We start from the raw sequence: 27,684 nt of genomic DNA, 5'->3' as shown, positions 1-27,684 counted from the left end.
CTGCGAAATCTCAAGTGTTCTCCTGATCCTGATGAAGCCCCAGCAGCTAATTGGGTGCTCCCGCATGAATGCAGTAAACCCTGCACTTCATGCCTGATTCACCCCCTCATGTCTCCAATAGTCTCTCTCTCTATCAGAATAGCCCTATGAGTAGTCCCAGCCCAGAAGAACCCCTAGGAGATATCTCCCATCAATTCACAGATATAGAATTTCCCTGGAAAGGGCATGCTCTGCTCGGATCCCAGCTTGCTGCTGGATCTCCTCTTGGGGAGGTGGCGTTACCTCTTTTAGCCAGGCTGCTGGAAGGTCCTGGCTTGCTTCATTTTCCACCCAGAACTTGTTCTGTTCCCTCCTTGGCCAGGAGGCAGCTTCCACCCTTCACAGTTAAGTAATGGTTGTTTCATGTCCTTGCACATACAAATGCCTCTGTTACACTGGGAGTCATCTCTTACACTGCTGGCTGGTAAACAACTCCTATCTCAGAGAGGGTTAAATCGTTCCTTTCCCTTCAGTATTTTCCCCGATGGTGTGTCCTGCCTCTGCATGTGCCCAGCTCAGCGCTCACTGTGCATTTTGTGAGACATGGTGGGGACTGAGCCCTTAACCACAAGCAGAATTTATTCAGTAGTTTCTTCAGTTGGTGTTTTTTTTAGGGGGAAGATGTAGTAGCCAGGCAGGTAGCTTGGATAATGGGTAAAGACCCAAGTTCTCTTCACTCTTGTAAATGCTCAAGAAATTAAAAACTGAAACAGGTGCTTTGCCATCTGTGAAGGCAAAGAAAGGCTTTTATGATGAGAGGTTATGGCTCTGTCACCTGGATGCTGTGACATGGCTTTGTGCTGTAACGTGTTTCATTATAAATATTTTGTGACTGTGCAGGAGAGAATGGAACCTGGGGGCAAAACTGAGGCAGGGGCTTTCCAGAAGATGAATGAGCTGGGAAGCAGCTCAGAAAGGCTCTCAAGTTAGTGCAGCTGCTGGTTTCCGACTTGAGAGCTGCTGCCGGCGAGCAGCTGACAGGAGGGAGGAGATCAGCTTCTCGCTCCAAAGGGGTTGGTGTGTCAGGTTTCCATGCAGAGCACGTGTGGATAATGCGAGCTGCAAACGCTGCTGCCTGCTCCAGCCACCGGGACAGAGCGAGCCGAGAGCATGGGGCAGGTGGCTTGGAAGGGTTTATTTCTGTCGCTTTTTGATTATAAAACAGAGAAATACGTCATTGCGAAGAACAAGAAGGTGGGGGTTCTCTATCGAGTGGTGCAGCTCTCCATCCTGGCTTACTTGGTGGGGTAAGAATCGCTCTGCATTTCCCATGCTGCAGCGGTTGCATGTTTGCTGTGTTGTGATGAAGGTTAATGTAGGATGCTCGGCATACGGTGACACCTTGCTATGCCATGTGATTTCAATGCAGGTAGTTACGCTTGATTATACAGCTGGATTCAGTAATGTCTAGTAGATTATACCTGATTTTTCACCTGCTAAGGATCACTAGGTTCAGCTCTACCTTCCAGATTAACGCTGAATTAAAAATAGATCAAATGGCACTATAGCTTTGTGCTGCATTATTTATGCCTTTATTTCTGTATTTGGTGGGAATGGTGCCAAACCTTAACGTCTGACTTGGAAATAATAGCATCTATGATCCCAGTTGCTGAGCCCTGGGACAAACCTGGGTTGCCTGCATGGCCGCATGATATACTTGAGACTAAACGGGAGGGAACCAAGCACAAAGTGGCAGATTTCTTTGCTGGAGTGGGCTGGGATTGTGGAGGCTGAGGCAGTGTGAAAGTCAGCTGCCTTGCATATATTTCAGAGCAGAGTGAGTTGGCATGGAGATAACTGGAGCCCCTCTCTGAAAGGGCCCAGTTCTGCAGGAGGCTGAGCACCGCCGTGTGTCCATCGCAGCGATGCTCCTGCAGTTTGCAGAGTCAGACCTGGAATTACCCAGCCTATGTGATGCCTGTGCCATTGCACACGGAGTTTCTCAGGCTTTGCGAATGTGATTCTTAAGTCTTTACCCTCACTGGCTGTGCTTCTGAGTCACTTCACCTTTCTCACACCTCGTGTTTTCACTGATTAAATATAGCAGAGTGATTTTTACATGCTGGGTTTATTTATAGAAAGGTGTACAGTTCTGTGCTTTAGTTAGCCGGGCAGAGATGAAGCCTCAGCAGCCTGGCATGTGTTGCTGCTAAAGGAGGAATCCTGTAGATAATGTTGCCGAGGACACATCCTCCATCTGAGAGGGATATAGCATGACCAGTGTCCGTGAGGGTTCAGACCGTCTGAGCTATACTGGCTCTTTTCTGAGCACCTATTCCCTCCTGCAGACCTTTGGCACTGTCCCTGCTGGTGCCTGCAGTGACTGCCTCATGGCTGGGACTCACAGCTTATCGCAGGGTGGTTGGTGTTAGTCTGAGGTCTGACTGCTCTGTTACGGACCCAGAGCTGCTCGGGGGCTGTGGTTGTTAATCCCCTCTGCATTGTTTCTCTTGCTTCCTCCCCAGCTCCCTATGGAAAATATAAGACTCTGCTTTTGATCCCCCCTTGGGAGAGAAAACGAGTGTGCTAGGAAAAACAGAAAGTAGGAAACTTCACAGGAGTGGTTAATGTTATTACCCAGATTTGTCAGAAGTAGCAGGGGAAGGGCAGTGTGTGCCAGTGCTGCTCAGCCCCAGAGGCGGCTGCTTTCGCTCTCTGCATGCAGCAGTGTGCTCCAGGTCAGTGCACTGCAAAGAGGAGCTGTGCCAGCAGACGCAGCCTGCGTGCCCCTGCCCCGGCACCCCTGGCTTCTCCAAGGATCTGGGCGATTTGTTGTCTTGGCAGGTGACTTTGGCAGGATTGTGGGGGTGCTGGAGGCATTTGATTTAACCCAGAGAGGTTCTCAGCCAGTGATATGGAGCTCTTGCTGCTTCCACCGGAAAGAAGTAAGCAAAGCCTTTCCCTGGAGTGCTTGACGAGGCAGCAGCTCTTCCCGCCGGTTGTTACCATCGCACTGGCTTACAAAAGATCCCCTATCCAGATGAGAATATTCCTTACAGGTTTCTGTTTGCAATAGTTATTAGTTAGCTCACCTGAGGGAGCTGCGTCTCCCCAGCCAGTCTGTTGCTGGACTGGCAGCCTAATGTAAGGCTGCAAAACCAGGAGTGAGTTGTGTCCTTGTGAAACAAACCATACGCTTCACTGCAACTTCCAAAAGCTTATGTTGTTTTCCCTCTTGAGGAAGACAGAGCCCTTTCTTCCCTTCTTTCCATCGAGGCTGCTGCGTGTGGCACAGGACTGGAAAGTGAGAAACTTGGTTTTTTGCCCGTGACCAGTTATTACACCTTTCCCTGTCTGTGGGGTTTTGGTCCTGACTCTTCTTCCAGTGCAGTAGACAAGCACAGCTCGTGTTAGAGAGTTTATTTTAAATTTGTAGCAGTAGTTGCAGAGGGTTTGATGTGTGTTTTGATTTGCCTTTGAATGTTTGGCCTTGGTGTAAATCTTCTCTGGCTAACTTGTTCCCTGACCTCACTTGCTAATGCTGCTGCCTGCTGTATTCTTCACAGGTGGGTGTTTGTTGTCAAGAAAGGCTACCAGGACACAGATACATCCCTCCAGAGCTCTGTCATCACCAAGCTGAAAGGGGTAGCCTTCACCAACACCTCGGAGCTGGGGGAGAGGCTGTGGGATGTTGCAGACTACGTCATCCCTCCACAGGTTGGCATCGCCCACTGCTACTGTCTCTGCCATTCAGTGAGAGAGATGATCTTCCAGCGTGGTTGCTGGTGGAAAGGCTGAAGTGATGTATCCTGGTCTTCACTATGAATAAGCAGGAGGTGGGCTACAAGAAGGCAATGCTGTGCCTTCTTATAGGTCTTTCCAGCAGATATCAAAGCAGCCTTATCTCTCTTGCAAAGGTCTATGGTACTCGGCAAGCAGAAGCCCTGTGTGTTTGAGTGGCACTGCTGAGCTGAGCAATGTGCCTGCTTGCCTCCTTCCCCGGGTTAGAGCCGGCACACACGGGGCAGCCCAGGGAGTGGGAGGTGTAAAGAAAATCTTGTGCAATTTGAGTGATGAGGGTTGCTTGAAATGTGTCTGGCTAAACCTGCCTTGCTGCTTCCTTGACTTGAACGAAGTGAGATGCGTAGCTGATTCTTAAGGGGAAAAGAGGACAGCAGATGTGGTCCAGCACCAGGTTGAAAATGGCCCAGCGATGCTTGCTAGTGTTTGTGCTTTCCCTGCTAACATCGACCCTGCACGTGGAAAGATGTGAGGGGCAAATTAGGGTCTTGCGCTGACAGCAGGCGGAAAGCAGTAGATTGAACAATTGACTTGTCTCTACACGAGAATAAGGCTTCACCTTCCTCGTGCTGCAGCCCATGTTGCCTCAGAGCTGTGAATCTGTGCTTGCATCTCCACCCATTCTAGTGCAAAGCCTCACTCACTTAGTGCCCTGAGCCTGATGCCTGGTCTGTGGGCTGGCTCTGAGGGTTACTTGTGCCCCCTCAGTGTAATCCCCGGGTTCCCCAGTGCTGGGGGGGCTGTCCAGAGCCAACCCACGATGCTGTAGCTGCAGCCTGGCGCTGTTACTGACCCTCCTCCCTTTCCCATGTGTGCACAGTATGGAGCAGAAATGGTAAAACCACACTTTCTTTCTGCGTTCATTTAACTTCTGAGTGGTGAACCGGCCTCCATCCGCAGTGCCGTGGTAAGCTGCTTCCTCTCCCTTCCTGCTGACTGTTCAACTGTCTTCAAGCTTGTTTTTCTTGTAGTTTCCTTTGGTGGGTGGTTGTTAAGGGGAAGCCATTAAGCGGAAAGGTTAGTGATTTAATCTTCTTACTGAATGTGGGGAAGGGACCAAATAGAAACTGTAAATGAGAGAAGAAGGGGAGCCTTTAGAACAGGAGCTGGCCGTGCATATTGTGGCTTTGCCTAAATACAGAGGAAACACAACACTGTCAGAAATAAGGATTTGGGGGATGAAAATGCAGTCAAGTCTCTCCTTGCGTATCCCAGTCATCCCAAAGGCTTGATGAGATGATCTGTATTCTCTGTATTCCAGCCATGCTAGAAGTGCTGTGTTTTGTTTTATCGCTTGTCCAGAGTGTCGCACTAACCCTGCTCCCTGCGCTGGGCCCTGCTACCTTTACTCCATGAGCTCAGGCTTGTGACGGCGCAGCTGGGCCTGACCCTGGCTGAGGACAAACACCCACAGCTCCGCACCGGGACTGCGCCTTTGATCCCCACAGTGCCTTTATGGAAAAGGAAGACAAGTGCTTGCCAAGCAGCCAGCAAGGCAAGGCCCAGCAGTCCTGCTCACCAGATTAACACGGTCTCCAAAGCAGAACCCCCTAAACCATGGACACCCACCAGCTTCATCCAAACAAACATTCAGAGAAAGGGCGTTGTTGTAGTTCTGCCTGAAAAGCATCAGAGGGAGGGAGATGTTACTGTTCTGCAGAGAACTACACCTTCCTTGTAACGTACTTTAAGAGTAAGAGGTTTTCTAACTTAACTCTTCCTGCCTTACTTTGTTTATTCTAGGGTGAAAATGTCTTCTTTGTCATGACGAATCTGATTGTGACCCCAAACCAGAGGCAAGCCACGTGCCCTGAGGTAGGAAGAACTGAGTCCCTTGGCTCCCAGACCCCTACAAACCCTGGGGTAAGAACTGGCAGAGGACACCCGGGGACCAACAAACACAGGAAGGATAAAAGGCGAACGGTTTTCTCTGTGGTGTGATATCTCAGTTGGGAAAATTTAGAGTGAGCACTGCAAACCTGGGAGGCTAAGCTGTTTCAGTTTCCAGAGGCACTGATCATGTAGAGGCTTGCAGACTTTAGTTGAAGGTGTTGGACATCTGCCCAGCTGGAGATGACACCAGAGCAGTGATTGCTCAGGGTCAGAAAAGGCCGTGGAAAAACAACTTGGAGGTGACTCAGTCTAGTTATGGGTAGAGGAGACTTTCCAAGAGCCCCATCCTTGGAAGGGCTGAACAGTCAGGCTTTTGTTACCTGGGAGGACATGGGAGGGGGCCTAGTACCTTCCAGAATGTGCCTTATGGGCCAGGGATGTGTCATGTTAAATGTCCTCTCTGGAAACGTGGTTTGGAATGGGCTGGTGCCGGGGGGGATGAAGAACGCTGGCCATCCGGGGAATGCTGTCTCCAGGTAGTGATTAATTTTCCATATCCCAGGCAGAGGGGTGGCCAATGGGAGCGCACACTTGCTTGTCCAGGACACAGCTGTCCTCTAGTGGCTGCATTAACCCAGCATGCATCTGAGGGAAGGGTGATTCCAAGCTCAGAATGCTTGTAGCTTAAATCATAGGTAGGGTATCTCTTAAGGTGGAGCACTGTGGCCTCTTGCTTGGTTTTTGGTGAGTGGTCAGTGATGTCTGAGCCTGTCCCTCTCCAGAGAGCAGACCCCAAAAGCAGGGCTCCTAGCTGGGCCCTGGTGTGGCTGGTGCTGTGATACTGCTGAGCTGTTTGCACGTGACCTGCACTCACCACCTCAGCTACATGTTTTCAGTGTTCACTGCTCTCTAGAGGACTCGCGCCACATTAACAGTGCTTTCTTACCCCTCTGAGTCTCGTTTCCTCTCACAGCTCTCACTTCTGTCCTCTTCCACTTTGCAGAGTACCAGCATTCCCGATGCCCTGTGTTACAAGGACGGGGACTGCCCGGCAGGGGAAGCGGTGGTGGCTGGCAATGGTAAGAGAAGGATCCCTCTTTCCTTACTGTGTCTGTTAGAGGCACATTCCTTCAGAGCCTGTTTTCAGCACTAGAGATCTCTGGTGGCAGAGCAGCAAGGACTTTCTTCTCTTTACTGTCTTTCAGTAAGACTGTTACCTTGCTTACAGCTCTGTGGTGACTGAGCCAAAGCAGCTCAGGTGCTCAGAGAAGCAACAAAAGAGTGGTTGTTCTGGCTAAGAGCACAGAAGAGGGCTGAGGGTGGCAGTGAAAAGCGCCTGATTTCATGTGCCCTGCAGGCAAAGAGATGAGGTGGCTGCTCTATGTGACCTTCTCTGTGATGTCTGTGTTGCAGGGGTTAAGACTGGCCGCTGTTTGAAGGACAGAGATGGCATCAGAGGGACTTGTGAGATACTGGCCTGGTGCCCAGTGGAGAAAAGATCCAAGCCCAAGTACGCGGCCATCCTGTGCTGTTTGCAAGCTTGATTTGCTTGGCTTGTATGTCGCTCAGGGTGGTTTCTGGGTTCTCTCCGCTTAGCTGCTTGCTTGACTGTTGGCTGCTCCAGTGCAGGAGGGAGCTCTGCATGGCTCCTGGCAGGACTGGCCCTGCTGCCCCGCTGCTTGGCTCGCTGGCTGTCCCAGGGCTATCCCAGCTCTCAGAGCCTCCCCTCACCTGCTCCTTGGTGGCAGCATGGGGAAGGTGGCTGGCCTAGTGCCATGGGGCAAACCTACCTGTTTCTAAAATGGCAATTGCAGTTGAAACATTCCGCCAGGGTACAAACATAAACCTGACAATGAACCCTTCTCTTCCAGGACACCACTTCTCGCCAGTGCAGAAAACTTCACTGTTTATATCAAGAACTCAATCCGCTTCCCCAAGTTTCAGTTTTCCAAGTAAGTGCAGGTGCTTAGAGCGGTGTGGACAGGAGCATGTTCTTGCTGTCCTCCCAGGCTCAGACGGATGTTTCTAGCATCTTTATTTTTTTTTTTCTTGAGAAAACCTGGTGCACTCTGGCAAGCTGCTCCGTGTGAGTCCTTTCTTGAGCCCACATTCAGCTGGCCTGAAGGTCATTTTTGTGGAGGCAGGCTGCTTTTCCTGGGCCAGCCGTGGAGAGGCTGGCAGGGTGACAAGGCTGGTTGCAAGGTGCCGTAGCTGTTGTGCACGAGGGGTGCTGGAGAAGTCTCTGCAGTCTTGGTGGCATTCGCTGCACAGGCAAGCAAAGGGAGACAAGGTGGATTTCCCTCTTCCCTACGTGCAGGATGAACGTGCTGGCAACCGATGATGAGTCCTACCTGAAGAGCTGCCGCTACAGCACGGAGCATCCCTACTGTCCCATCTTCCTCCTGGGGAACATCGTCCAGTGGGCTGGGAGTGACTTCCAGGAAATGGCCTTGGAGGTAGGAGTGCCCCTCGGGCTCGCGTGGCTTCCTGACTGGCTGTGCTGCTTGCAGTGCGGCTGGGAGGAGAGCCCGGTGCTCTGCCCAGGGATCTGCCTCCTGGCTAGGGACCGCTGGAAAGATGCCAGTGCTTAAAGTCAAGCTGGTCCCATTTATCCTGTCCCCAGGGAATGGGAGGGAGGGTGATGTGGGTCCTTGTGAAGACATGACCGGGTCAGTTATCTGATATTCACGGCTGCCCCAAATGCTGCTCTGCCAGCAGGGTTTCTTTGTTTAGTTTCAACATTACTGCACCATCAGTTTAAACCCAGAACCGTGGAAGGCCAGTGGGGCTCCTCTGCTCAGCAGGTGCACCGAGAGGCTTCCCCTGTGGGGACCAGGCTGTGACCCAGTATGCTTAGCATAGTGGGGAAGATGGAGCCAGTCTGGGGCATCCTGGGAAGCACAGGGTGAAAAGAGTGCAGGCTTTGTGAACTTTGTGCCTGCACAGAGAGCCTATTCTCCACTAAAGTATGTTACAGCCACTTAAATTGGTGAAATCGGGGCCCTGGGATGAGAAACCTCCTCCTTGGAGACCAGCACAGAGAAAGCAAGGGTTGTGTGTAGAGTAATGCGACTGATACCATGACTGTGAACTCAGCCCATGCAGAAGTGCGTGTGCTCATGTCTGTGACCAGAAATGCAGCTCTTCTTGTCTGTGGGGAAAACTTGCCCAAAGATCTGACAAATTTGAAGACACGTTAACTGAACTAAGCTTAAAAAACTCACACTGTCTCTCTCTTTCATTAAGGGTGGTGTGATAGGAATTCAGATTGAATGGAACTGTGATCTTGATAAAGCCCCTTCTGAATGTAATCCTCACTATTCTTTTAGCCGACTGGATAACAAGTTTGCAGAAAAGACCATCTCTTCTGGGTACAACTTCAGGTAAGTGAGGAGGAGACTATGATGCGGTTGGGCTGAGCTGGATTGTCATGCAGACGTTGGAGGTTGGCGGAGAAGCAGTACTGGATCACGCCAGACACTGCCCCAGCCAAGCACACCGATTCAGCAGAGGATGGGAGGGAGGGAGTCACGCTCAGGGCAAGCTAAAGCTGCTTTTGATGGGGGAATAGGTCTGTTGGAGCAGAGAGGTGAATTTAGATGAGGGAGTGCAAATGATGGAGTTAAAATTGGCATTGTTGCATTCCAGGTTTGCCAAATATTACCAGGATGCTGAAGGGGTTGACTACAGGACGCTCATTAAAGCATATGGAATCCGTTTTGATGTGATGGTGAATGGCAAGGTGAGGTTCCTGGCTAGAATATTTCAGAACCCGGGGAGAAAGAAGGTGGGAGATGTTCCTCGGTGGGATGGCAGCTCTGGGATGAGAACAGCCTCTCTGGCTTGTTGCAGCTTGTTACATGGAGCTAACCCCACATAAGAAAGGAGGTGACCCTGGAGCGTGGATGTGTTTGCATCTCTTCTACCTAAAAAGAGGCTGATGTAAAGTCCAACAGAAGTAAATATGCCCCAAAAGCAGCCTAATCCAGGGATAACGCACGCTTAGAAATGCAGCCATGGACAGTTAGATCTGAGACACACACACAGATCTTTATCCTTCAGGGTCGTTCACTGCAAATCTTCTATGATTGTGCTTGCTTGTTACTAACAAAAACCACGCCCAAGCACTCCTTGCTTGCCCTGTGTCTTGTTTCTTGGGTTGTTTTTCCACCCAGTACTTCATGACCTTTTTTCTTTCAGGCAGGGAAATTTAACATCATTCCTACTATTATCAATATCGGTTCCGGTCTTGCTCTCATGGGAGCGGTAAGTGAATGTATTTTCTTAAAGTAGCATAGTGGGACCCAGCCCCTCACAGGGCCATTACGAGGATAAAATGGGACAGTTGGTTTCTGTCTTCTGCAACTGAGTTTTTGCTGCTCTGACTGCTCAGTCAGGTCCATGTCTGTGTCCTGTATTAAAGGCATTTGTTAATGCACGCTGTAGTCTAAGTACCTCTAAGATTACATAGAGTAGGAAGGAAATGCAGCTTCTGCAAGTTATTCTTCTTTAATTAATGCTCATTACTAATTGAATACTTCCTCTTCTACTTTAAAGATAAAACACAAGTTCTTTATGTTTGCAGGGAGCTTTCTTTTGTGACCTGGTGCTGCTGTATCTGATTAAAAAGAGTAACTTTTACCGAGGCAAAAAGTATGAGGAAGTAAAGTAAGTGGGCTTGGCTTTTGTGTTTACATGTAATGGCTTTATTGTTATGACTAATAGAAATAGGAGATACGGGAACACACAAACATTAAAAGCAAATAAAGGCCAATTCCAGGAAATTATATTCCTGAAAGTGAATACTGCCACATTCCCCCCTCCCTCTGTAATCCATTGCTGCAGTTAGCTGGGGAGCAAAGGAAGCTGCTGTGTCATAGTTGGGCTACAAATGGCCTTGCACTGTTGGTCCAGAATGACTGAGGATTGAATTGGGGGAGTTTCAAGAGCTCCAGAGCTTCAGGAGGGGTAGTGGCCCTTGCGGCAAGGTGTGACAGGCCTGGCTGGGAAGCTCTTGCCAGCATTACCTCCTGAAACAGAAATATCTTGCTTGCTCTGTCAGTCACCTTTGCTTGTTTCCTCAGGTCCAGTTCCAGGAAATCCTTGTCTAGCCCTACACTGAACGGGAATCAGGGCCCTGAGCAGCTCGGTGGGCTCTAGGCACAGCGATAGGTCTGCAAGCTGGACTCGTGTTCCAGGAAAATCATGCAGGTGTGAAATCACACCAGGAATGGAGGTGGAGATACCCCAGATCAGATCTGCTGTCTATTATCAGAATTTCCAGAGGAAAACCAGTCCTTTAAAGAACAACCTTTTTTCCCCGAGATGTTCTCTGGTATCCTGAGCTTGCAAGAGTGTTGTCACTATGGATTTATAAAACGATTTTATAAAAGGACAAAGAAGACACCAAACAAGTGTTTTTATATCTCTTGATAGATACATCTGTACCTACATCAACAGCCATTGTTATCCTGAGGCTGTGCTTTGCTTCCATGTGCAAAAGAGCTGTGATATGAACCACCACTGGCACCCTGAGGCTGAGACTCAACCTGTCTCCTGCTTTGCTGGCTTGTGGCCACCACTTCCGACTCTCACCTGTGTTAAGTGCCAGATGAGCTGGAAAGCAGCAGGACTGCTCTGGTTGGGAGGTGCAATGAAATACAGCATCGCAGCAGTTCTCGGAGCCTGGGGGAAAGGCGATTATTATCCTGCAACGTCTGTGCTGGCTGTGCCTGTTTGAGAGTGGGGCAATTGCTCCGTGTGTGTAATCATTCGGGCTGAAAACAGTGCTCCTCTGGGAAAAGCCTTCGCACCACTGCAACACGGTGCTCTGCTCATCTCAGGAACAGCTGGAGAGGGTCCTGCTGCAGCTCTGAATGGAGAATCAGTTCAGCCTGGCTGGGTCCCAGCTACCTCACCCGCTGCCCACAGTCTCCATTTGTAGTTGGCCCAGAGAACCGACACGTCAGAACACAGAGCAGGACCAGCAGGCAGAGGAGCAGTGCGAAGCAAGGCAGGGAGAGATGTTTTTGTGGTTGACAGTGGGGCAAAAAGGGAGTGAAGGCACTGAAAAACAATGTTGCACAGAGAGTATCTGCGTGGAGACAGCCTTAGGTTCTCCCTCCTTTGTTCCGTGGGAGGTTTCCTTTGCTTCAGTTTGTCCTTTCTGCATCACATACCAACTGCTCATGGCGGGGAGAGACCTGGACGGGGGACTTAAGGCTTCTGCTGTTTTTCACAGTACCCTGAACTGTACTGCAGCGGTTGGAAAAGGGAACTCCACCAGCTACAACAGGGTTTTGTCAGATTCTTCCAAATACACCAACAGGAGAAAAAAAATGTAGAGGACAGAATTCCACTACTTCCCCATGTGGGTAACTTCCCAGAACTACGAGTGCTCTTTTGTTTCTCAATAGAGAACAGAGTCTCATTGCAGGCCATTTTGTGAATTTATGCTCAGGTGGGGATGTAACCAATCTCAGTAAAGCGTTTGTGCAATATCATTCTTTACTTTAAAAATTTGCAGTTGCTTGAGTGGACGGGAACTGAGTCCTGAAGACAGCAGGTGAGTCGTTCTGCCTCATTTAAAGCTGTTCATGGCTGGACAAACTGACCCGTGTTCTATGAAGGCCACCAGGTTGACATCGATTGGGAGTCATGACGACAAATATTGTTTCTATGCACTGTTTGAGTAACAAGACTAAAAGGTCTTACATGCTGCTCAGACAGCTGTCGGAGGCATTACAGAGAGCTGCTGTGTTGAACATGACACACAAATGCAAACAGCAACCTACACTCCCTTTTGCTTTAACCTCTTTAAGATGGTTACTCTGAGGTACAGGTTGTTTCTAAATTAAAACTCTGAATCTGGTCACCAAGAGCAAAGCCCACCAAGTGTAGTCTACTTCTGCTTTTGTTCAGATGCAGATATTACTGAGTCAAACATTTAGCTAGAAAATAGAAGAGGATAAATTGTGTACCTCTGATGCTGTAATTGCATCCAAAGCCTCCTCTCTTCATACCAAAAATCTCTCCTCTAGAAAAACATGAGTTAACATGTGTTTAATTGACATACTAATAACACCGCACAGGCTTTTGACTGTTGGAGCTTAATTCTATTTGAATAGTTTCTAGATGGTGAAACACAAGGTGAACCCCACATGTGACATCAGGCCGAGACACAACTTGTGGAGACCAAGTAGCTTACCAGTGCGTAAAGCTGACCGTGCTCTGCTGAAATCAGTGTTTTCACTTGACAAAACAACATCCTCTTGTTAGATGACCAAAGCTGTTTACTGAATTTAAGCCTTCAGCCCTCCAAAATTCCCTAGACTATTTCCCTTCTTTCTACTATCTGTTTAACTTAATTCCCACAACAACTGCTGTTAATAAAATGTAACCAGATCCCTTCTCAAGCACTTGTTTGTTTCAGTTTGATTTTTTTCCCCCTTGTATTTAGGGTACAGCAATAAAAGCTGCCACTTCAGGGGAATGCTCTCAGAGCCTCTTCTGTACAGTGTGTTTTTTAGGTTGCTCACACTGCCTTCTCTTTGTGATACATACTCATGCTAAGTAAGTCAATTAAACACTAAGTTTGCACAAGCAGGTCTGCAGCAAAGACACTGCCTGTATGGGAGGTGATCGGCTTTTCCTTTGTTCCAGCTAGAGACCTGTGGAACCACAACAACACACAGTTCAATGACAGAAAATGCCAGCAGGTTTAGAAGTCTTCTGTACAGACTGAGCCGTCGGGGAGTAAGACACTGCACTGACTTGGTTGTCACTCAACACAAATGGTGCTAAAAAGGAGCAAAGCATTTGCCTTGTGAAAATATTTTACTTGGTGACTTTTCCGTATGCCAGTGAAGAGCAATCCATGCAAGAACATTTATTGACAGCGTGTACACACAGTGATTGTCGAAGATACCATTTGCACTAGCAACCCACACTTCTGTATCAAACCGTGACATACACTTCATTACACACTACTGTGACGTATTGCCTTGTGTCAGTGAATTAGTTTTAAGAGTGCTGCGTTATAACCTGCTTTTGTGAGGGGACAGGCAGCAAATCTAGAAGCCTTTGTTACATCTTATCCAAAATACAAAAGCTACAAAGGACTACATTAACCAAAACCCAGGGTTTGCCTGCAATTAGGAACAGCAGTTATTCCTTACCCACCAAACAAATATTCACGAGAGGCATCCAGGCAGTGTTTCACATTCAGTTTAATTAGAACAGTACTACTGATTCATTTATACCTGGACATAATTTACTGACAGTATTAACGATACAAGTGATGAATGACAGTTTAAAAGGTAAGCTGGCCTAGTTGTTTAGATGAGTTTTGGCAACAGTCCTCCTGCTTCATTAAAAAACACTGCAGCTAGCACGGCTCCTGGTTGGTTTAGTAGACGTGAACCATGCCGTACAGGAAAGTCCAGAACAGGACATATGTGAAGAGCCCTCCTATAAGCCCCCCTGTGAAAAGCGGCCTTCGGGATTTAAAGTACTTATTCCATCGCCGTCCGGCTTTTAATACCAAGAGCACGGAGAGAAGGACGGAAGCAAGGAAGTAGAAGATGAAGCCGTGCAGGCCGGTGAGGCCGAGGATCCCGGCTGTGGCACCGGACAGGGCCGACACCGAGGTTCTGCAGTAGTCCAGGATGGCGGCGTTCCCCCGCACGGCCGCCTCGCTGATGAACTGCGGCCCCTCGCGCTTGGCCACCACTGCGGCCATGGCTCCCAGCCGGGCTCGGGGAACTCCTCTCTCCCAACGACACTGGGCAAAAGGAGATCCAACACTGTGTACGGGCCAGGGGGCAGATGGGGACGAGGAGTAGGGGACACGGGGATACACTGGTCCACAGGGGAGGGAGGACACAGACCGGACTGGGGGGGCTGACAGGATCGGAGACTGATCACTCCAGGGAGGGACAGAGGGGACCGGGACGTGGAGGACAGATGGGGACGAGGGATCGGGGACATGGGGTCCACCGGTCCACGGGGGGACACCGACTGGGCTGGGGGGGGACTGACGGGATCGGAGACTGATCACTGCAGGGAGGGACAGAGGGGACACGCAGACAGACCAGTCTACGGGGAGGTAAGGGGCACAGACCGGGGACAAACAGTTCAAGGAGAAACAAAAAGGGCCGGCGGGGGGGAGGGGCAGACGGAGGAGGAACGAGACAGGACACACAGACCGGGACAGGGGAGGATACGGATGGGGGAGACGGGACTTGGGGAGACGGGACGGAGAAGACGGGCCCGGCGCAGCTCCTCTCCCTCCCCCGCCGGCCCATGGGGCCACCCGCGGTCGCGGCGGGAGCTCCCGGCTCACGCGGAGGCCGCTCCCAGACGCCGCGGGCCCCTCCCGCACCCTCCGGCCCGTACCTCTCATCCACGGCCCGCGCTGCTCCGCGGCACCCTCAGCCGGGCCCGCCCGTCACGCCTCACGCCCTGCCAAAGGACACCACACGCCACCCGTCACCGCTGGCCGCCAGCGGGAACCGAGGCCTCCGCGCCGGGGCCCAACCTACCGCGGCGGCGGCGCCTCCCGCCTGTCCACCGGAAGCTCCTGTCAGGCATCTTGGCGCGGGGGCCGCCGGGAAGGCGGCGGGGCTTCCGGCGAACGCTGGTGGGGACCGCACCCGATTGGCTGCGACGGCAGTGGGGCGGGACAGCATTCCATTGGATGAATGCGGGGGTGGGGCCGGCAGTGATTGGCTGAGCGCGAGAGGGGGCAGCATCCTATTGGTTAGCATCCAGAGACGGGGCGATCCCATTTGCTGGTGGCACAGGTACGGCACCCGATTGGCTGAAGCGCGGGCGTGGGCAGCATCCGATTGGCCGGCATCCAGGGGGCGGGGAGCTCCTATTGGCTGGCGGCACAGTGGGCGGCACTCGATTGGCTGGCGGCCTCGGGGGGGCGGGGCCGGGCGGGGCGCTTTTGTTCGGGCGGCGGCGGCGGCGGCGGGGCCATGGCGTACGTGCCGGGGCAGCCGGTCACCGCCGTGGTGGTGAGACGGGGACAGGGGATGCCGGAGGGAGGCGGGAGCGTCCTGGGGAGGGAGTGAGCGGCGGTGCCCGCCGGGTCCTAGTGCTGCCCGCGGATGCTCAAATCCCGCCCGGGGCAGCGGCTGGGCTGGGAGCAGCACCGGGATGAAGCCCCCGCCGCTCCCTTCCCGGCTGGGCTGGGAGCACCGGGAAGAAGCCCCCGCCGGTCCTTTCCTGGATGGGTAGGAGCACCGGGAGATGCCCCTGCTGCTCCGCTCCCGGCTGGGAGCACCGGGAGAAGCCCCGCGGGGCAGAGGGAACGCGCCCGTTCATCCTGTGGTTTGGGAGAAGCAGCGGGTCTCGTCCGCAGCCCGGTGGCTCCGCGGGCGCGGCCGGTGCCCGGTGCCGCGGGACAGAGGCGGGGCGGGCACCGGCTTGGCCCGGTGAAACAGAGCTTTTAAAGCACGGTAATCACTTGAATCGACAAAGCGGTGCGAGGAAGGGGCGCTGCTGTGCTGGTTGGGACAGTTTAATTTTGCTTTGGGTGGTGGGATTATTAGCCCAGAAACACGCTGTGCCGCTCCCAGGGAGGTAAGAGCAGAGCCCCCGGATGGCCGAGCTGTTCGTATCCCAACAATGGGGCGTTTGGCAGCCTGATCCAGCGGGAGGTGTACTTGCCCATGGCAGGGGGTTGGAACTAGATGAGCTTTAAGGTTGTTTTCAACCCGAACCATTCTATGAGAGACTGAACCCTGTGCCCTTCAGGAAGCTCACGGTCTGACAGAGCTGGTTGAGAAGCCATCAAATGGTTTGGCTTGGAAGGGACCTCTAAAGGTCACCCAGTCCAATCCTCAGCAGGGAGAAGGCACCTTCCACCAGATCGGCCTGAAGAGCCTTTTGAGTGGTTATTGGTTCTGTTAGGACCATGGCTTTTTATCTTGGCTCAAGAAGGCACAAGGTGGCATTTATATCGTCCTTGGATGCGTAAAGGTTGTCAGATGTCTGTGTTCATCAGACAGCATGGAACCTACCCCTGGATTATAAAAGTGTGTTGATAGCTTATCATAAAGAACTGCCCTAATAATAGGTTGTCATTTCCACTGATAGGGCTGGGAAGGAATGAGGCATGTGGATAAAGAACCAGACAAGTTCACTGATGAGTGAGTGCCAGTTAGCAAGACATGACTCATGTTTAAGGAGAGCTGCTCTGTTTTTCCTGGTTTTCCCTTGTGTTTCCAGGCAGCGGGTAAAGTGCTGAGTAGTTAAAGAGCTTGGCTGTATCATGGCATGAGCACGCAGATGGATTCCAGTCCTGCTGTCTTGTGGCAGGGCTGAGAGCAGCTCGGAGCTGATGTTGTCAATGCAGAGGCTGTATCTGACTGTCAGACAAAGTGCCACATGATGGTTCTGTGCTGCCAGGGCTTTGGAGCTGCCCGTGCTGTGAGCGCTCACCCAGCTGTGGGGCTTGTCTGCTGCAAGGCACTGATCTCACCGTGAAGAGAATCTACTAGGGTCTTAAGTATTTGCGTCTGAAACACACTTGAGACTTCTTCCAGTGATCATGATACTCAGCTGTTTTATCTTCTCTTTTCAGCAAAGAATTGAAATCCATAAGCTTCGCCAAGGTGACAATTTGATTCTGGGGTTCAGCATTGGAGGTGGCATTGATCAGGATCCTACTCAGAACCCTTTCTCTGAAGACAAGACCGACAAGGTCAGATGACTGATTTTCTGTAGCAACTCTCTCAGCAAAAGGCTAAGCACGTGTGACTCTCAGCAAGCTCACCTCTCGTGTGCCTGTGCTCCGTCCTTTCATAGAGCTGACTATCCTCTTGCCACATTATCATTTGCAAACTAGGCTTGTTATGAGTTGGCTCTCCACCTTTTCCAACACTGCAGAAACTTGTTTTTAACAGGAATCCCATAATACACTACAAAGTATTTTTGCACTGCCAGTAGAATGCCCCTCAACTACTTAATCCTCCTATATTTAGTAAATGAACACTTATCTTTTTCCAGGGCATCTATGTAACAAGGGTGACTGAAGGAGGCCCAGCAGAAGTTGCAGGACTTCAGATCGGAGATAAGATCATGCAGGTAATCTCCCAGGCAGGCAAGACAACTACTAATGCAGTGCTAAGTACACACTACAGAAGATTTTTCTGCTGGAGGAAATACTGTCTTCTGGATACTTTCAGGATAGTTTGTGGGGCTTATAAACAAACTGAGCTGTGGCATAAGCTTATCTACTACACATTTCTGCTAGGACACCTGTGAGTCCACACACCTGCCCATTTTCTGCTTTTCCTAGGTGAATGGCTGGGATATGACAATGGTGACCCACGACCAAGCTAGGAAGAGGCTGACAAAGAGGAACGAAGAAGTGGTACGGCTGCTAGTGACCAGGCAATCTCTGCAGAAGGCTGTGCAACAATCAATGATGGCCTAATCAATCACCAAGCTGGGGAAGGGTTGGGGAGGGAGATAGAGACTCGTATCAAGCAAGGAAGCAAACGCTAGACCTGAACAGGTTGTCTGGAAGGAGTGCATGGTCCTAACTGTGGTAAACACTATTTTTCTTTCCTCTGGTGTAACTGGCAGTAGTAAAACTCTAGTCCCTCCAGCAAGAGTGCTTCTCTAAAGTCTTCCCTGCAGGTACATGGTAAGACTTTAGTGTAGTCACGGCTTTCAGGAGGACAGGACAAATCTGAATTATCTAAGGAAGCAGCAGAAGAAGCCTTAACTTTGACAGGATTCTTACAGAGCACCAAAGCTTCCTATTTTAATAGGAAATGTGATTTCTGCTATGGAAGATAAGAGGATTTTATTGTGCTTAAGCTTTTAGAAGGAAGCTGTCCTGTCCTCCCATGCTACCAAAGTGCCAGAATGAAGAGTCACACACTGCTGTGGGGAGGAACACTGTACTAATCTCACATTGTGTGCTAGCTAGATGGAGTATGCTGAAGGGTTTGGGGCATTAGTGTGTACTGCAAAGATTCCCTGTACAAAGCAGCCTCTTCAGACAAGAAACAATCAAGTAACACAAGTATTAGATTCATACCTGCAAAGTACTCTAAAGGTTCATAGACACTACAGTTCAATTTTACTGTTAGAGTAAAACCTCATTTCTCCTTGTTCCCAAGTAATTTGTGACATCAAATGAGTAAAGGTTAAATGAAATGAATGTGGAGCACGTAAAGAAAATGCTGTTGCTGAACTTACCAAAAGAGCTGCTTGTGGCTGTAGTCTTCAGTTCTTCATTACATTTCTCTCAGACTCAAAATGGGAGGGGTGGATTTAGATCTGTCTTCATGGAAGATTTTGCTTAGGTCACTGATTTATTGGATGGAAGAGACAAATATGCCAGTAATTTCCAAAGTGCCTCTTGACCAAATTTAAACTTCTAGTAAGATACTAAGTTTAAATCAACATGCCACAGGATCTAAGATTCTTGCTGCAACACTAAGTTAATTATCTAGCTTCCCAGTGGTTTGTTAAACAGCTAGCTTTACAATTATCCAAAAACTGGAGTTCTTAATCCCCTTCAGTTAATTTATACGTATCTATACTTTCCTTAAGCAATTTTCAGGTAAGCTGTTGTAAATAGAACACGAGGAGGTGGCAGACTAACTTATTCAGTACATTACTGCTGTGCCATGTATGTATGTTGTGATTAACACATCTCAGACTGTTCTGTATGCACCAGCAGATACCTATTGACCAGTTTTATATCTATGGAATTAATACTACAATACAGCTTTTTAATTTTGTAACTTAAGTGGTAAATTTTCAGGCTTTCAAGGTGAAGTTATTTTTGTTACTATGAAGATACACTGCTATTTGTACTGCTATTCCACTTGATTTTACACAATAAAAAACCTTTGATTTCCTGAGCTGTTTTGTCCTTATGATGTATTACTTGAATGCTTCCAGCTGACAACTCTTTTTTGGCTGAAAGCGAGTCGTGGGCTACATCAACATGATGCAGAGGTTGGTAAGGGCTGATTTCACAGGCAGGTAGGTAGGTGCAGCGCTAGTGAGCTGTTAGACCTCACGTGGTCTCTAGCAGGGGGAAGAAGGGGTTCTGGTTTTCCTTAGGTGGACACCAAGACCATTCAAGTACAAACGCATGGCTTCCCTTCTCATTCTTTTAAAGGGTACGATGCTTACCTTCAAGTAACTCAAGGCTTTAATCTCTATCTAGAGCACACCGTGTGTAGTTAGAAAGTTGCCCAGGAACAAAAGCCTGTGTTTAAAGTTTAATTGACTTAAAAATAATCTTTGACAAAAATCTTTACCATCCACCTGTAAGATTCAGGACGTGTCAATGAAGTTAGTGCACTAGAAGTACTCAGATAAATCCAAGTAAAGTAAAATACAGTTTTCTGCTGCTTCTCAATATTTCTCTTAGTAAAGAGTTCGGGTTCTGACATTTATTTACTGCCAACCTCATTCTTCTGTTACCACTATGGCTGTTAACAGCCACCATGAGTGGCATCTACTGTGTTGTCTGTGAGGTGTCAGCAGCAACACTTAGACCCAGAGACAGTCTTCAGTCACGATATTAAGTGGTTGTTTAAACATCTCAGATTTTTTGAAAGCTGTAACTCTGCTCTTTGTGCTTCACTTCCCATCAGAAAGACATCTCTCTGGTCTTTCTTGCTTTTAATAGAAAAGGAGCCACATGTTGCTTGGACAGCTCACGCCAAGCTGGCTTTGCAGCTTCCACAGGTATGAGTCTTCATTTTGCAATTAGTGGCTTGATAGCTTGCTGTCCTTTAAGGCATCTGGCGATCTGCATTTGGCAAGGCAACAGCTTGTATTCCATACCAGAGAGGATCAAAGTACAAACAGAGATCAGAATCAGTACTTCTGGTACCTGGCAGTAGGCACCTTGGAAACTCTCAGCCAGAGTAGAGACAAGTTCAATTTAAAGTTTTTGTCCTAACAAGTCATGTTACTCACAGGGTTCATACCCCCGTGTCTTATAAAGGCAGTAGTGCTGGACTATAAAAACAATATCAAAGATGATGGAGAAGACACCCAGGCCAAACTTGGTTGGATCTCCAAAGATTAACTTCCACTCATCTGTCAAACACAAAATTAAGAGAGTTAAGGCTAACACCTCAAGGCAGCCTTGTCTCAAAACAACAAGGTCATGCCATGCATCTTGGAGAAGCTTATGTTTGTTACCTGCACTGCTTAGATACACCCTAAGGCTGACTGTAGTGTACATCTTACCCAAAACTAATTAGTAGCTGTTCCTGGGGTTTCTTCAGAATAGATATTTAATTTTCTGTCTTAAAGGAATCTGAACAGATTATTTACTGTTGGTATAGGAACCGCTACCTACACTATAGTACAAACATTTTCACAAGATAACTTTTATATCTGCTTTGTAGCAGGATTCTCCCACCCAATTAAGAAAGGCCTTACACCGTAGTTCCAACCTTACCATTGTTGTATGACTGCAAAAACATCTGAAGAAGGCTGAAGCTTCCACCAGTGAAGTCTAGCAGTACATTTCCAATACTCCATCCTTCAGTACTCTTCCGACGGAAATTCATATATGCCTGAGAGTGTAACAAGAAGTCAGTCAGCATGTCAGGTACAAGCACTTCCAAGATTAACATTCAAGAACCCCCCTGTGTAACTATACTGCTCTTGTCACTAAAAGACTTAGTAAGATATCACTGCTAGTTTAGTCTAGTCAGACTTTCAAGAGCACACACCACGGGCTAAGGGTGACAGGGATGCAGTAAAAAAAGCAGAAGAGTTCAGATTTACCTGTGGAAAATATTTTATCAGTGTGACTGCTAACTTGATATAAGAGAAGCAGAATAAGAACTGTAGCCATGTCATTTCCTCAGCTGCAGCAAGAAACAGTGTTGTAAATGTGAAGATCCATGCAAGTGCCAGTAGTCCAACAACAACTTTGGATACTTTCTGACCTGATCTCTGAAACAGAAACGCAGACACACTTAGACTGACCTTGGTCATACACGCCCAAACACACTGTAAGGCGTAGAACATGCTCAGCACTATGCAAAATTAGAATCCAAACCTGTTGGTGTTCCAGTTAGGCTCATACCACAAGGGAATTTTAAGATTAAATGAGTGCTACAGCAACTAGGTGTGGGTTTGCATAAGCAGTATTTAACAGCAATCATTCGGCACACTATTGCCCATAAGCAAGTGAGAATCAATCTTGTGGTAGTATTCTCAAGTATTTATGATGCCTGTTATCAGTGTCACATGTGCAGCAACCTCCTGAGTCAAGTTTGATGATATCAAGAGTTCCTATAAATGCAAAAAGGTGCTAATGCCACTATGATTAAAGGTTCATGGTTGCCTTCTAACACTTCTCTAGAAAAGACTATTGCACTTAGCAGTGGAGACAGACTGGCTGTTACAGCTTATGTTTAGCATCACCAAAGGAAGCACCTCAAGAGAGAAAGAGTTATCATCTAGAGAAAACTGGCTGTTCAGATCAGAGGCTTTTACAATGCGAATTAAAAAAAGAACTACCCAACTATAATAATCAGTCTCACCTGAAAAGGGATGGGAATTATAATAGGGCCTTTGTAGCTTAGGAGAAAAGAAGTTGAAAAAAAGCAGAAAGGGAATCCCTAGGTACTCTCTGTAGTGAGGAAACAGCAAAGCACATACCACCATTTGTACTGCGCAGAGCTGTACTCTCCGTGCTGGCTGGAGATCTGTTTGGGAACTTCATGAAGCTGGCTGTTTGCCTTAGTTATTTTGAGTCCGTAAGGAGTTTACTTATAAGCTCAGAACATCGATGGGGCTGAAGTAGACAAGCTTACCGGAGTTACTACCAGCTCAGGAAAGATAAAGGCAGCTGGATTGTGAAGCCTTACAGTTTGAAAGGCAGCGAAAGCTCAATGACGAGAGCTGCGGAGCCCAGAAGAGAGTGGCGAGGTGTCCGGCAGAGGGAGCTCCGCCAGCGCTATCAGCGCCCAGACTTACCTCGTAGATGCAGCACTGAATGATGGTGAGGAGAGTTAGAACTACTGCGTGCAAACTGAAGAAAACATCATTGATGGCCACAGGGTTCACCCCGCTGGGATAACTGACTAAGAATTCCTCCTAAATGTAAGAGAAATCAAAACCAACCAAATGCCTTAACTCCCTTTTGGAGGATAATACTCTCTGGTGGGGTGGGTAAGAGGTAATCATGCTTACCTTAATCAAGGGAATCCAGAAGAGTCCAATATTAAATACACTGTATGCTATAAAGCCAGTAAGGTTTAGTGCTAGAAAGTCAAAGCTTAGTCCAACAACACTACAGAAAAGGGGGGAAAAAAATGTATGAGAAACACACATCAGAGCATTACAGGCAGTCCCTGGACAACTTGACCCTAGAATGTATCAATTTATGGGCAATTTTTGATGAAAGCCAAAGCTCTGTGTACTGTGACAACATGATGCTGCGAGTTCATCAGAAAGCAAGATGAAATGTCCACCACATGCCCCAGGCTGATAAAACCATTCCAGCCCAAATCCATAGAAGCAGTAGCACATCTTTGCCAAAAGAAATGCTTTAGTTTTCACATGTAATATTGTTTCTTCAGTCACTTAGTTTAAAAGGAGTTGGCCTAATGACAACACTACAAGGAGCTGTCTGATAAGCAGCTTACAAGGTAAGTAATCTTTGAAGGTGGTCATCACAATTGGCTCAGCCAGATGATTTACAGCACAACACCAAAGAGAATGGAGAAGTCTTTTATCACCAATTAGTGCTGAATGCCAAACCACAGGATTAGGTGTCTATAAAATGCACTTAGCTTCCTCTGACCTGCATGCATAAAAACTCACTGGAGGTGCGTTTATTCAGGCCCTATCTTTGTCTCCCCTTTTCTCCCCCATCTTTCCACACAATTACTAATAACCAAGACAGATGTAACTGAAGATATGAGCATGATTTGCAGAAGCACTTAACTGACTTGCAAATACATTTTAAGTCTCTTTACCTTTTTCGTCGCCAGTTCTCAAAGAGTTGAGGATAAAAGGAGATAGACCAGGCGAGGAAATAGATCCAGCCAATCACCTCATCAGCATATCTCACTATGATGCTGTGAATCACTTGGAATTGAATCCTAGGTCTGATGGTGAATGCAAACAGAATTAGTTAATTTGTGCGTTCAGTTTTTTCAGTGGATTTTGCTTTGCTGTGCTCTAAGACAGAAACCAGAATCTGGATGTTGAGACAAGACAATAAAGATTCACAGCTGGTTTCAGTAGAGTTGCTCCCCTTCTCTTTAAGGGTCCTTGTTATGTTCAGGGCAGCTCCCACTCTTACTCTCAACCTATTCTTCCCTTCTTGTCTCATTCTTTCCACTCTTTTACCAAAGAAATCTTCAAAAAGGTCATCTTGTGCCTATGGCTTCCACTTTCTTAGCATGAGCTCTGTTATGCAAGAGCAGAATTTCACTTTTCATCCTCAGCCAGCAAAGTCTCATGATAACGCCTGCCCTGTTGAGCATTTTATATGCTTACCTCTGCATTTGCTTTGAGTCTTTAAAGCAGAAGCAAAATGCAGAAGTAAAACAGAAGTATCATGTTACTCAGTTGCATCAGGGCAACAAGCAGATACAATGCAGCTTTTCTCTGTCTTGCTGGACTGATTTCCTGTTGGGGAGGACTGGCATCTGTGAAAAGAAGGCTCCCCCAACTAGAAAGCAAAACACATGCTTCTCACTGTAGTGACATGGGTGCTCAGCTGCATCAGGCTATCAGCACTCCAGAACAAGTTCTGCACAGTAAGAACAGTATCCTATGCAATATGTACAACCGAACACTTCCTAGATCAGATGTGTAGTTTTGATGTTTCTGGGAGGGCTTATTCAAACCAGACTAAGGAGCCATGAAAACTCACAGTCATCTAATAGTGACATCTAAGACATCAAGACTACCACACTGCTTCCACACCTTGTATTTATCTAACACCTTGCATGTTGCTGCAGGGTCACCACACCTTCTCAATGACATACCACACATCTCCCATTAACTATAAGAAGGGATTAGTTATCTCAAAGGTTAGAAAGCTGTAAGATAGCAAGTAGAACTGAAAACCAGTTTCTCACCCAGTTATGTTGGAATTAATAGCATAAAGATAAACTGTTACTTGTCCAACATCATCTGCTTTCACTTGGAAGTCTGTGTAAGTGTGACCTGCAGGCAATCGTACCTGCAAGGCAAAGTGGAGGGAAGAAACAGGAGAGTTGCATCATACCAGCAGCAGGTCTTTGCATAAGGTCAGAAGTCTTTCTGTCACTTACTTCATCAGGCAGTTCGACAATAGTGCCGTGTTTTGATGAATGTGTAATATTAAGAGTTATCACCAGTGTCTCATTTAATGGAGCCCTGTGAATGCAGAAAAAAACAAGTTGGACTTGTGTCCAAGTTCACAGAGATCACTTCAGGGCTGCAGGAGAGTATCTGCTAAATCCTCACAGCTGTGGCAAACAATAACAGTCCATACACAGCATGTATGTACTCAAAGGAACAACAGCACCAAGCTATGTTAGTATTGTACTATTTATACTATCTGAACTAGCAATGGGCACTAGACAGTTATATGGTCACCTTTTACCACCCTTTTCTCCACACAAGTGGCAGAGCAAAGTCATTGCCACCAGAATCCTACTATCATTGTGCTTGCTATCCCTGTGCTGGTAAAGGGGGGCAGAAACAATGGACATGTGCTTAGTGTGATGATAAAAAGTAGAAATTATAGCAGTGCGGTAAGATAACAAAAAGATACCCCTCCTTCAAATAACAGAAGTGACAGTCTTCCACAGCTTTCCCAGAGAACTCCACTGAGTATTTGTCCAGGAGGTTTAATTGCAGAGCAGTACTTAAAATACCATAAAGTTCAAATGACTGCACCTGATGATGAACAAAGTTACAGTTCGACACCTTTCTTTGCAAAAATAAAAGTTCTAGACTGTTCCAGCCTTGTTTTGCTAGTTTCTTCTTTATCACAATTTTTACATTTTCATTGGACTATTCCTTTTACTCAACATTTGAGATCTCAAAGGGGAAGGGGGTGTGTGCATTTAACAAGCCCCTCCTGGGAAAAGGCTGGCGTGGCAAAATATGGACTGTTTTAAATAACAAGACAAAGGTGAATCAGCTCCCACGCTGGAGTAGCTGCATTTCTTTGCTGGAAAAGGAGAGTTTCATTTGCTTTGTAAAGTTTCATTGGTGATTGTTCTAGGAAACACAGGTTTCTCCTAAGCCTCAATTTTTAGAAACAGAGGAACTGCAAGTTCACCTAAGGAAGACAGTTCAGTAAGCTAATAAAGGGCAGACAGTATAGAACAAGTTTTCCTGCTCAGCTTTGCTTATAAGTGGCATGAGATGTTGTCAGAGCTCAAGAATATAAGGCTGCTTGTGAGAATGCTGCACTATCTCGCTCCATACTGGTAGCAAGCCAGGTAAAGGTCCATAAGTGGTCAGTCACACCAGTGAGAGCTGCTTGGTATGAACAATTAACCGAGTCTGCGGGAAGCTCTCAAGTCCTACCCACTTGCTCATCCCCCGTTTCAAAGAGAAAGTAAAGATGCGATCATTTACCTCAGAGAGATAGTGACATTCATTGAACTTCTACTTTCTAATGAAACCACTTCAGGGGCAGATAATACAATAACTCCATCTGGGGAGAAAAAAAAACAACCTAACAGACAGTCCCCACACAAATCTCAATTAGCATGAGTGACAAATAACTCCTTCAGAAGAATTACCTACTTTTGTGACACAGACATTTTGTCCATTGGCACAAACAACAATTTCGACATTTAGAATCCAATTCTATTTTATTTGCCGTGTGTTTAAAGGACACAGACCAGAAATGGAGAGATAAACAGGTTGCCCCGGACACATTTTTTTGTTGTTGCTATATATTAGACGGTGTTCTTAGCAAGTTATTTAAGTGTGGGAGAGCTCCCCAGTTCCCTGCAAACAGGCTGCACCACAGACAGTATTTAACCTGCTTCTGCAGAGGCGAGTTCAGAGCACCAGGCAAGAGGTCCATCACCAGTGCCTCAGCGTAGCCCTGGCTGCGTGTGAGCTCACCGAGTCAAGGGTAAGTCATGGAAGAAGAGCTGATGGGAACCATGGCACATGTCTCTCCAGAGATGCTGGCAGGGACGCTGCAGAGCACCCCATCCTACCTCTTACCAGTTCAGCCCAGTCGCCTGGCTAGGAGGCTCTGCGAGCCAAACTGGGACGGGCAGACACTCACCGCCAGGTCCCAGCAGCAAAAGCGAGAGGTACAGCAGGGCGGGGAGCAGGCACGGCATCCTCATGGTGGGAGAACTGCAGAGAAGAAGCAGAGATGAGGCTGTGCTCATCACCCACCAGTCTGAGGGGGCACCCGCCACCCCCTCAGCTTCAGCTCCCTGCAAACGCCTCCCTCCCCACCAACACAGCCCCCAGCCCCGTCCTCGAGGGCACCAGTCCTTCAGTCCCTCTGTGTGGCCAGAGAATCTTGGGAGCATCCCATAACGGAGCCCCCTCGCCATGCACGAATACCGGCCCCGAAGGATCGAATCTCTTCCCCCACAACTCCCTCTTACCGCAAGGAACTACAACTCACGGCAGCCCCTGCGCCCCCACCCGCGCCCCCGCCCTGGGTGCGCGCCGCGGTGCATGCTGGGAGTTGTAGTTTCCGCCGACCTCCCTTAAGGCCGCACGGCGAAGCAGGGCCACCCCACGCTATAAGACGTGCTAACAGAGAGGCGGTAGCACCTAAGGTGAAGGCACTTACCTCCTTCCAGCGCCGCAGCCCCGTCCCGCGCAGCCCCGGCTCTTCCCTTTTCAGCTCCTCACGTGAGGAGGCCGCCCAGGGTCTCCCCGCCCAGCGCCCGCCTCGCGCCCGTACGGCCGTCTGCGGCCGCCATCTTGGGTGTGGCAGAGCGGGAGGGGCTGGAGCACGTTTGTGAGGCGGGAGAGGAGCTGCGAGGGAAGAGAGGCGATCTGTGAGAGAAAGGAGAGCCGGTGGCTTCGGTTGTTTGTTGAAGTTTGGCTTAAAGCGGCGCAGGTCCCCGG

The 27,684-nt window shown here is 48.5% G+C and overlaps 4 protein-coding genes across 8 annotated transcripts; 2 read left to right on the top strand and 2 right to left on the bottom strand.

Moving 5' to 3' along the window:
• Nucleotides 1-936: 936 nt before the first annotated feature.
• P2RX5 (purinergic receptor P2X 5) lies at nt 937-13,680 on the top strand. Of its 3 annotated transcripts, none has more exons than XM_054084838.1 (12): nt 937-1,286; nt 3,546-3,696; nt 5,524-5,643; nt 6,617-6,692; nt 7,027-7,123; nt 7,485-7,565; nt 7,931-8,069; nt 8,860-8,996; nt 9,262-9,355; nt 9,814-9,879; nt 10,199-10,281; nt 10,698-13,680. In XM_054084838.1, exons 1-12 carry the CDS (start codon nt 1,150-1,152, stop codon nt 10,771-10,773), a joined length of 1,257 nt encoding a protein of 418 aa, XP_053940813.1. In that variant the 5' UTR covers nt 937-1,149; the 3' UTR covers nt 10,774-13,680. The 3 variants fall into 3 exon arrangements, with proteins under 3 accessions (XP_053940813.1, XP_009556777.1, XP_053940814.1); XM_009558482.2 differs by having other exon boundaries at nt 958-1,286; nt 5,524-5,595; XM_054084839.1 differs by lacking the exons at nt 937-1,286; nt 3,546-3,696 and adding an exon at nt 3,764-3,815.
• A 143-nt stretch (nt 13,681-13,823) lies between these two features.
• EMC6 (ER membrane protein complex subunit 6) lies at nt 13,824-15,246 on the bottom strand. 2 transcript variants are annotated; one of them, XM_054084842.1, is made up of 3 exons: nt 15,156-15,246; nt 15,010-15,075; nt 13,824-14,395 (listed from the first exon to the last, which is right to left on the bottom strand). In XM_054084842.1, exon 3 carries the CDS (start codon nt 14,351-14,353, stop codon nt 14,021-14,023), a length of 333 nt encoding a protein of 110 aa, XP_053940817.1. In that variant the 5' UTR covers nt 14,354-14,395; nt 15,010-15,075; nt 15,156-15,246; the 3' UTR covers nt 13,824-14,020. The 2 variants fall into 2 exon arrangements, with proteins under 2 accessions (XP_053940817.1, XP_053940818.1); XM_054084843.1 differs by having other exon boundaries at nt 15,010-15,226.
• A 295-nt stretch (nt 15,247-15,541) lies between these two features.
• Nucleotides 15,542-19,229, top strand: TAX1BP3 (Tax1 binding protein 3). Its single transcript, XM_054084752.1, has 4 exons — nt 15,542-15,635; nt 17,207-17,326; nt 17,632-17,709; nt 17,924-19,229. The coding sequence occupies exons 1-4, from the start codon at nt 15,597-15,599 to the stop codon at nt 18,059-18,061; spliced, it is 375 nt and encodes a 124-aa protein (XP_053940727.1). The 5' UTR covers nt 15,542-15,596; the 3' UTR covers nt 18,062-19,229.
• A 142-nt stretch (nt 19,230-19,371) lies between these two features.
• On the bottom strand, nt 19,372-27,543 carry CTNS (cystinosin, lysosomal cystine transporter). 2 transcript variants are annotated; one of them, XM_009558483.2, is made up of 11 exons: nt 27,404-27,543; nt 26,879-26,952; nt 26,212-26,290; nt 24,912-24,996; nt 24,717-24,820; nt 23,604-23,735; nt 22,816-22,915; nt 22,600-22,719; nt 21,400-21,570; nt 21,068-21,185; nt 19,372-20,700 (listed from the first exon to the last, which is right to left on the bottom strand). In XM_009558483.2, the coding sequence occupies exons 2-11, from the start codon at nt 26,940-26,942 to the stop codon at nt 20,570-20,572; spliced, it is 1,104 nt and encodes a 367-aa protein (XP_009556778.2). In that variant the 5' UTR covers nt 26,943-26,952; nt 27,404-27,543; the 3' UTR covers nt 19,372-20,569. The 2 variants fall into 2 exon arrangements, with proteins under 2 accessions (XP_009556778.2, XP_053940724.1); XM_054084749.1 differs by lacking the exon at nt 27,404-27,543 and adding an exon at nt 27,156-27,191.
• Nucleotides 27,544-27,684: the final 141 nt, after the last annotated feature.

The sequence above is a fragment of the Cuculus canorus genome, chromosome 20 (genome assembly GCF_017976375.1).
Source record: "Cuculus canorus isolate bCucCan1 chromosome 20, bCucCan1.pri, whole genome shotgun sequence".
NCBI classification, from domain to species: domain Eukaryota; kingdom Metazoa; phylum Chordata; class Aves; order Cuculiformes; family Cuculidae; genus Cuculus; species Cuculus canorus.
Note: the sequence above shows the minus strand (reverse complement) of the source record. Positions and strands in the feature narration are given on the sequence as shown.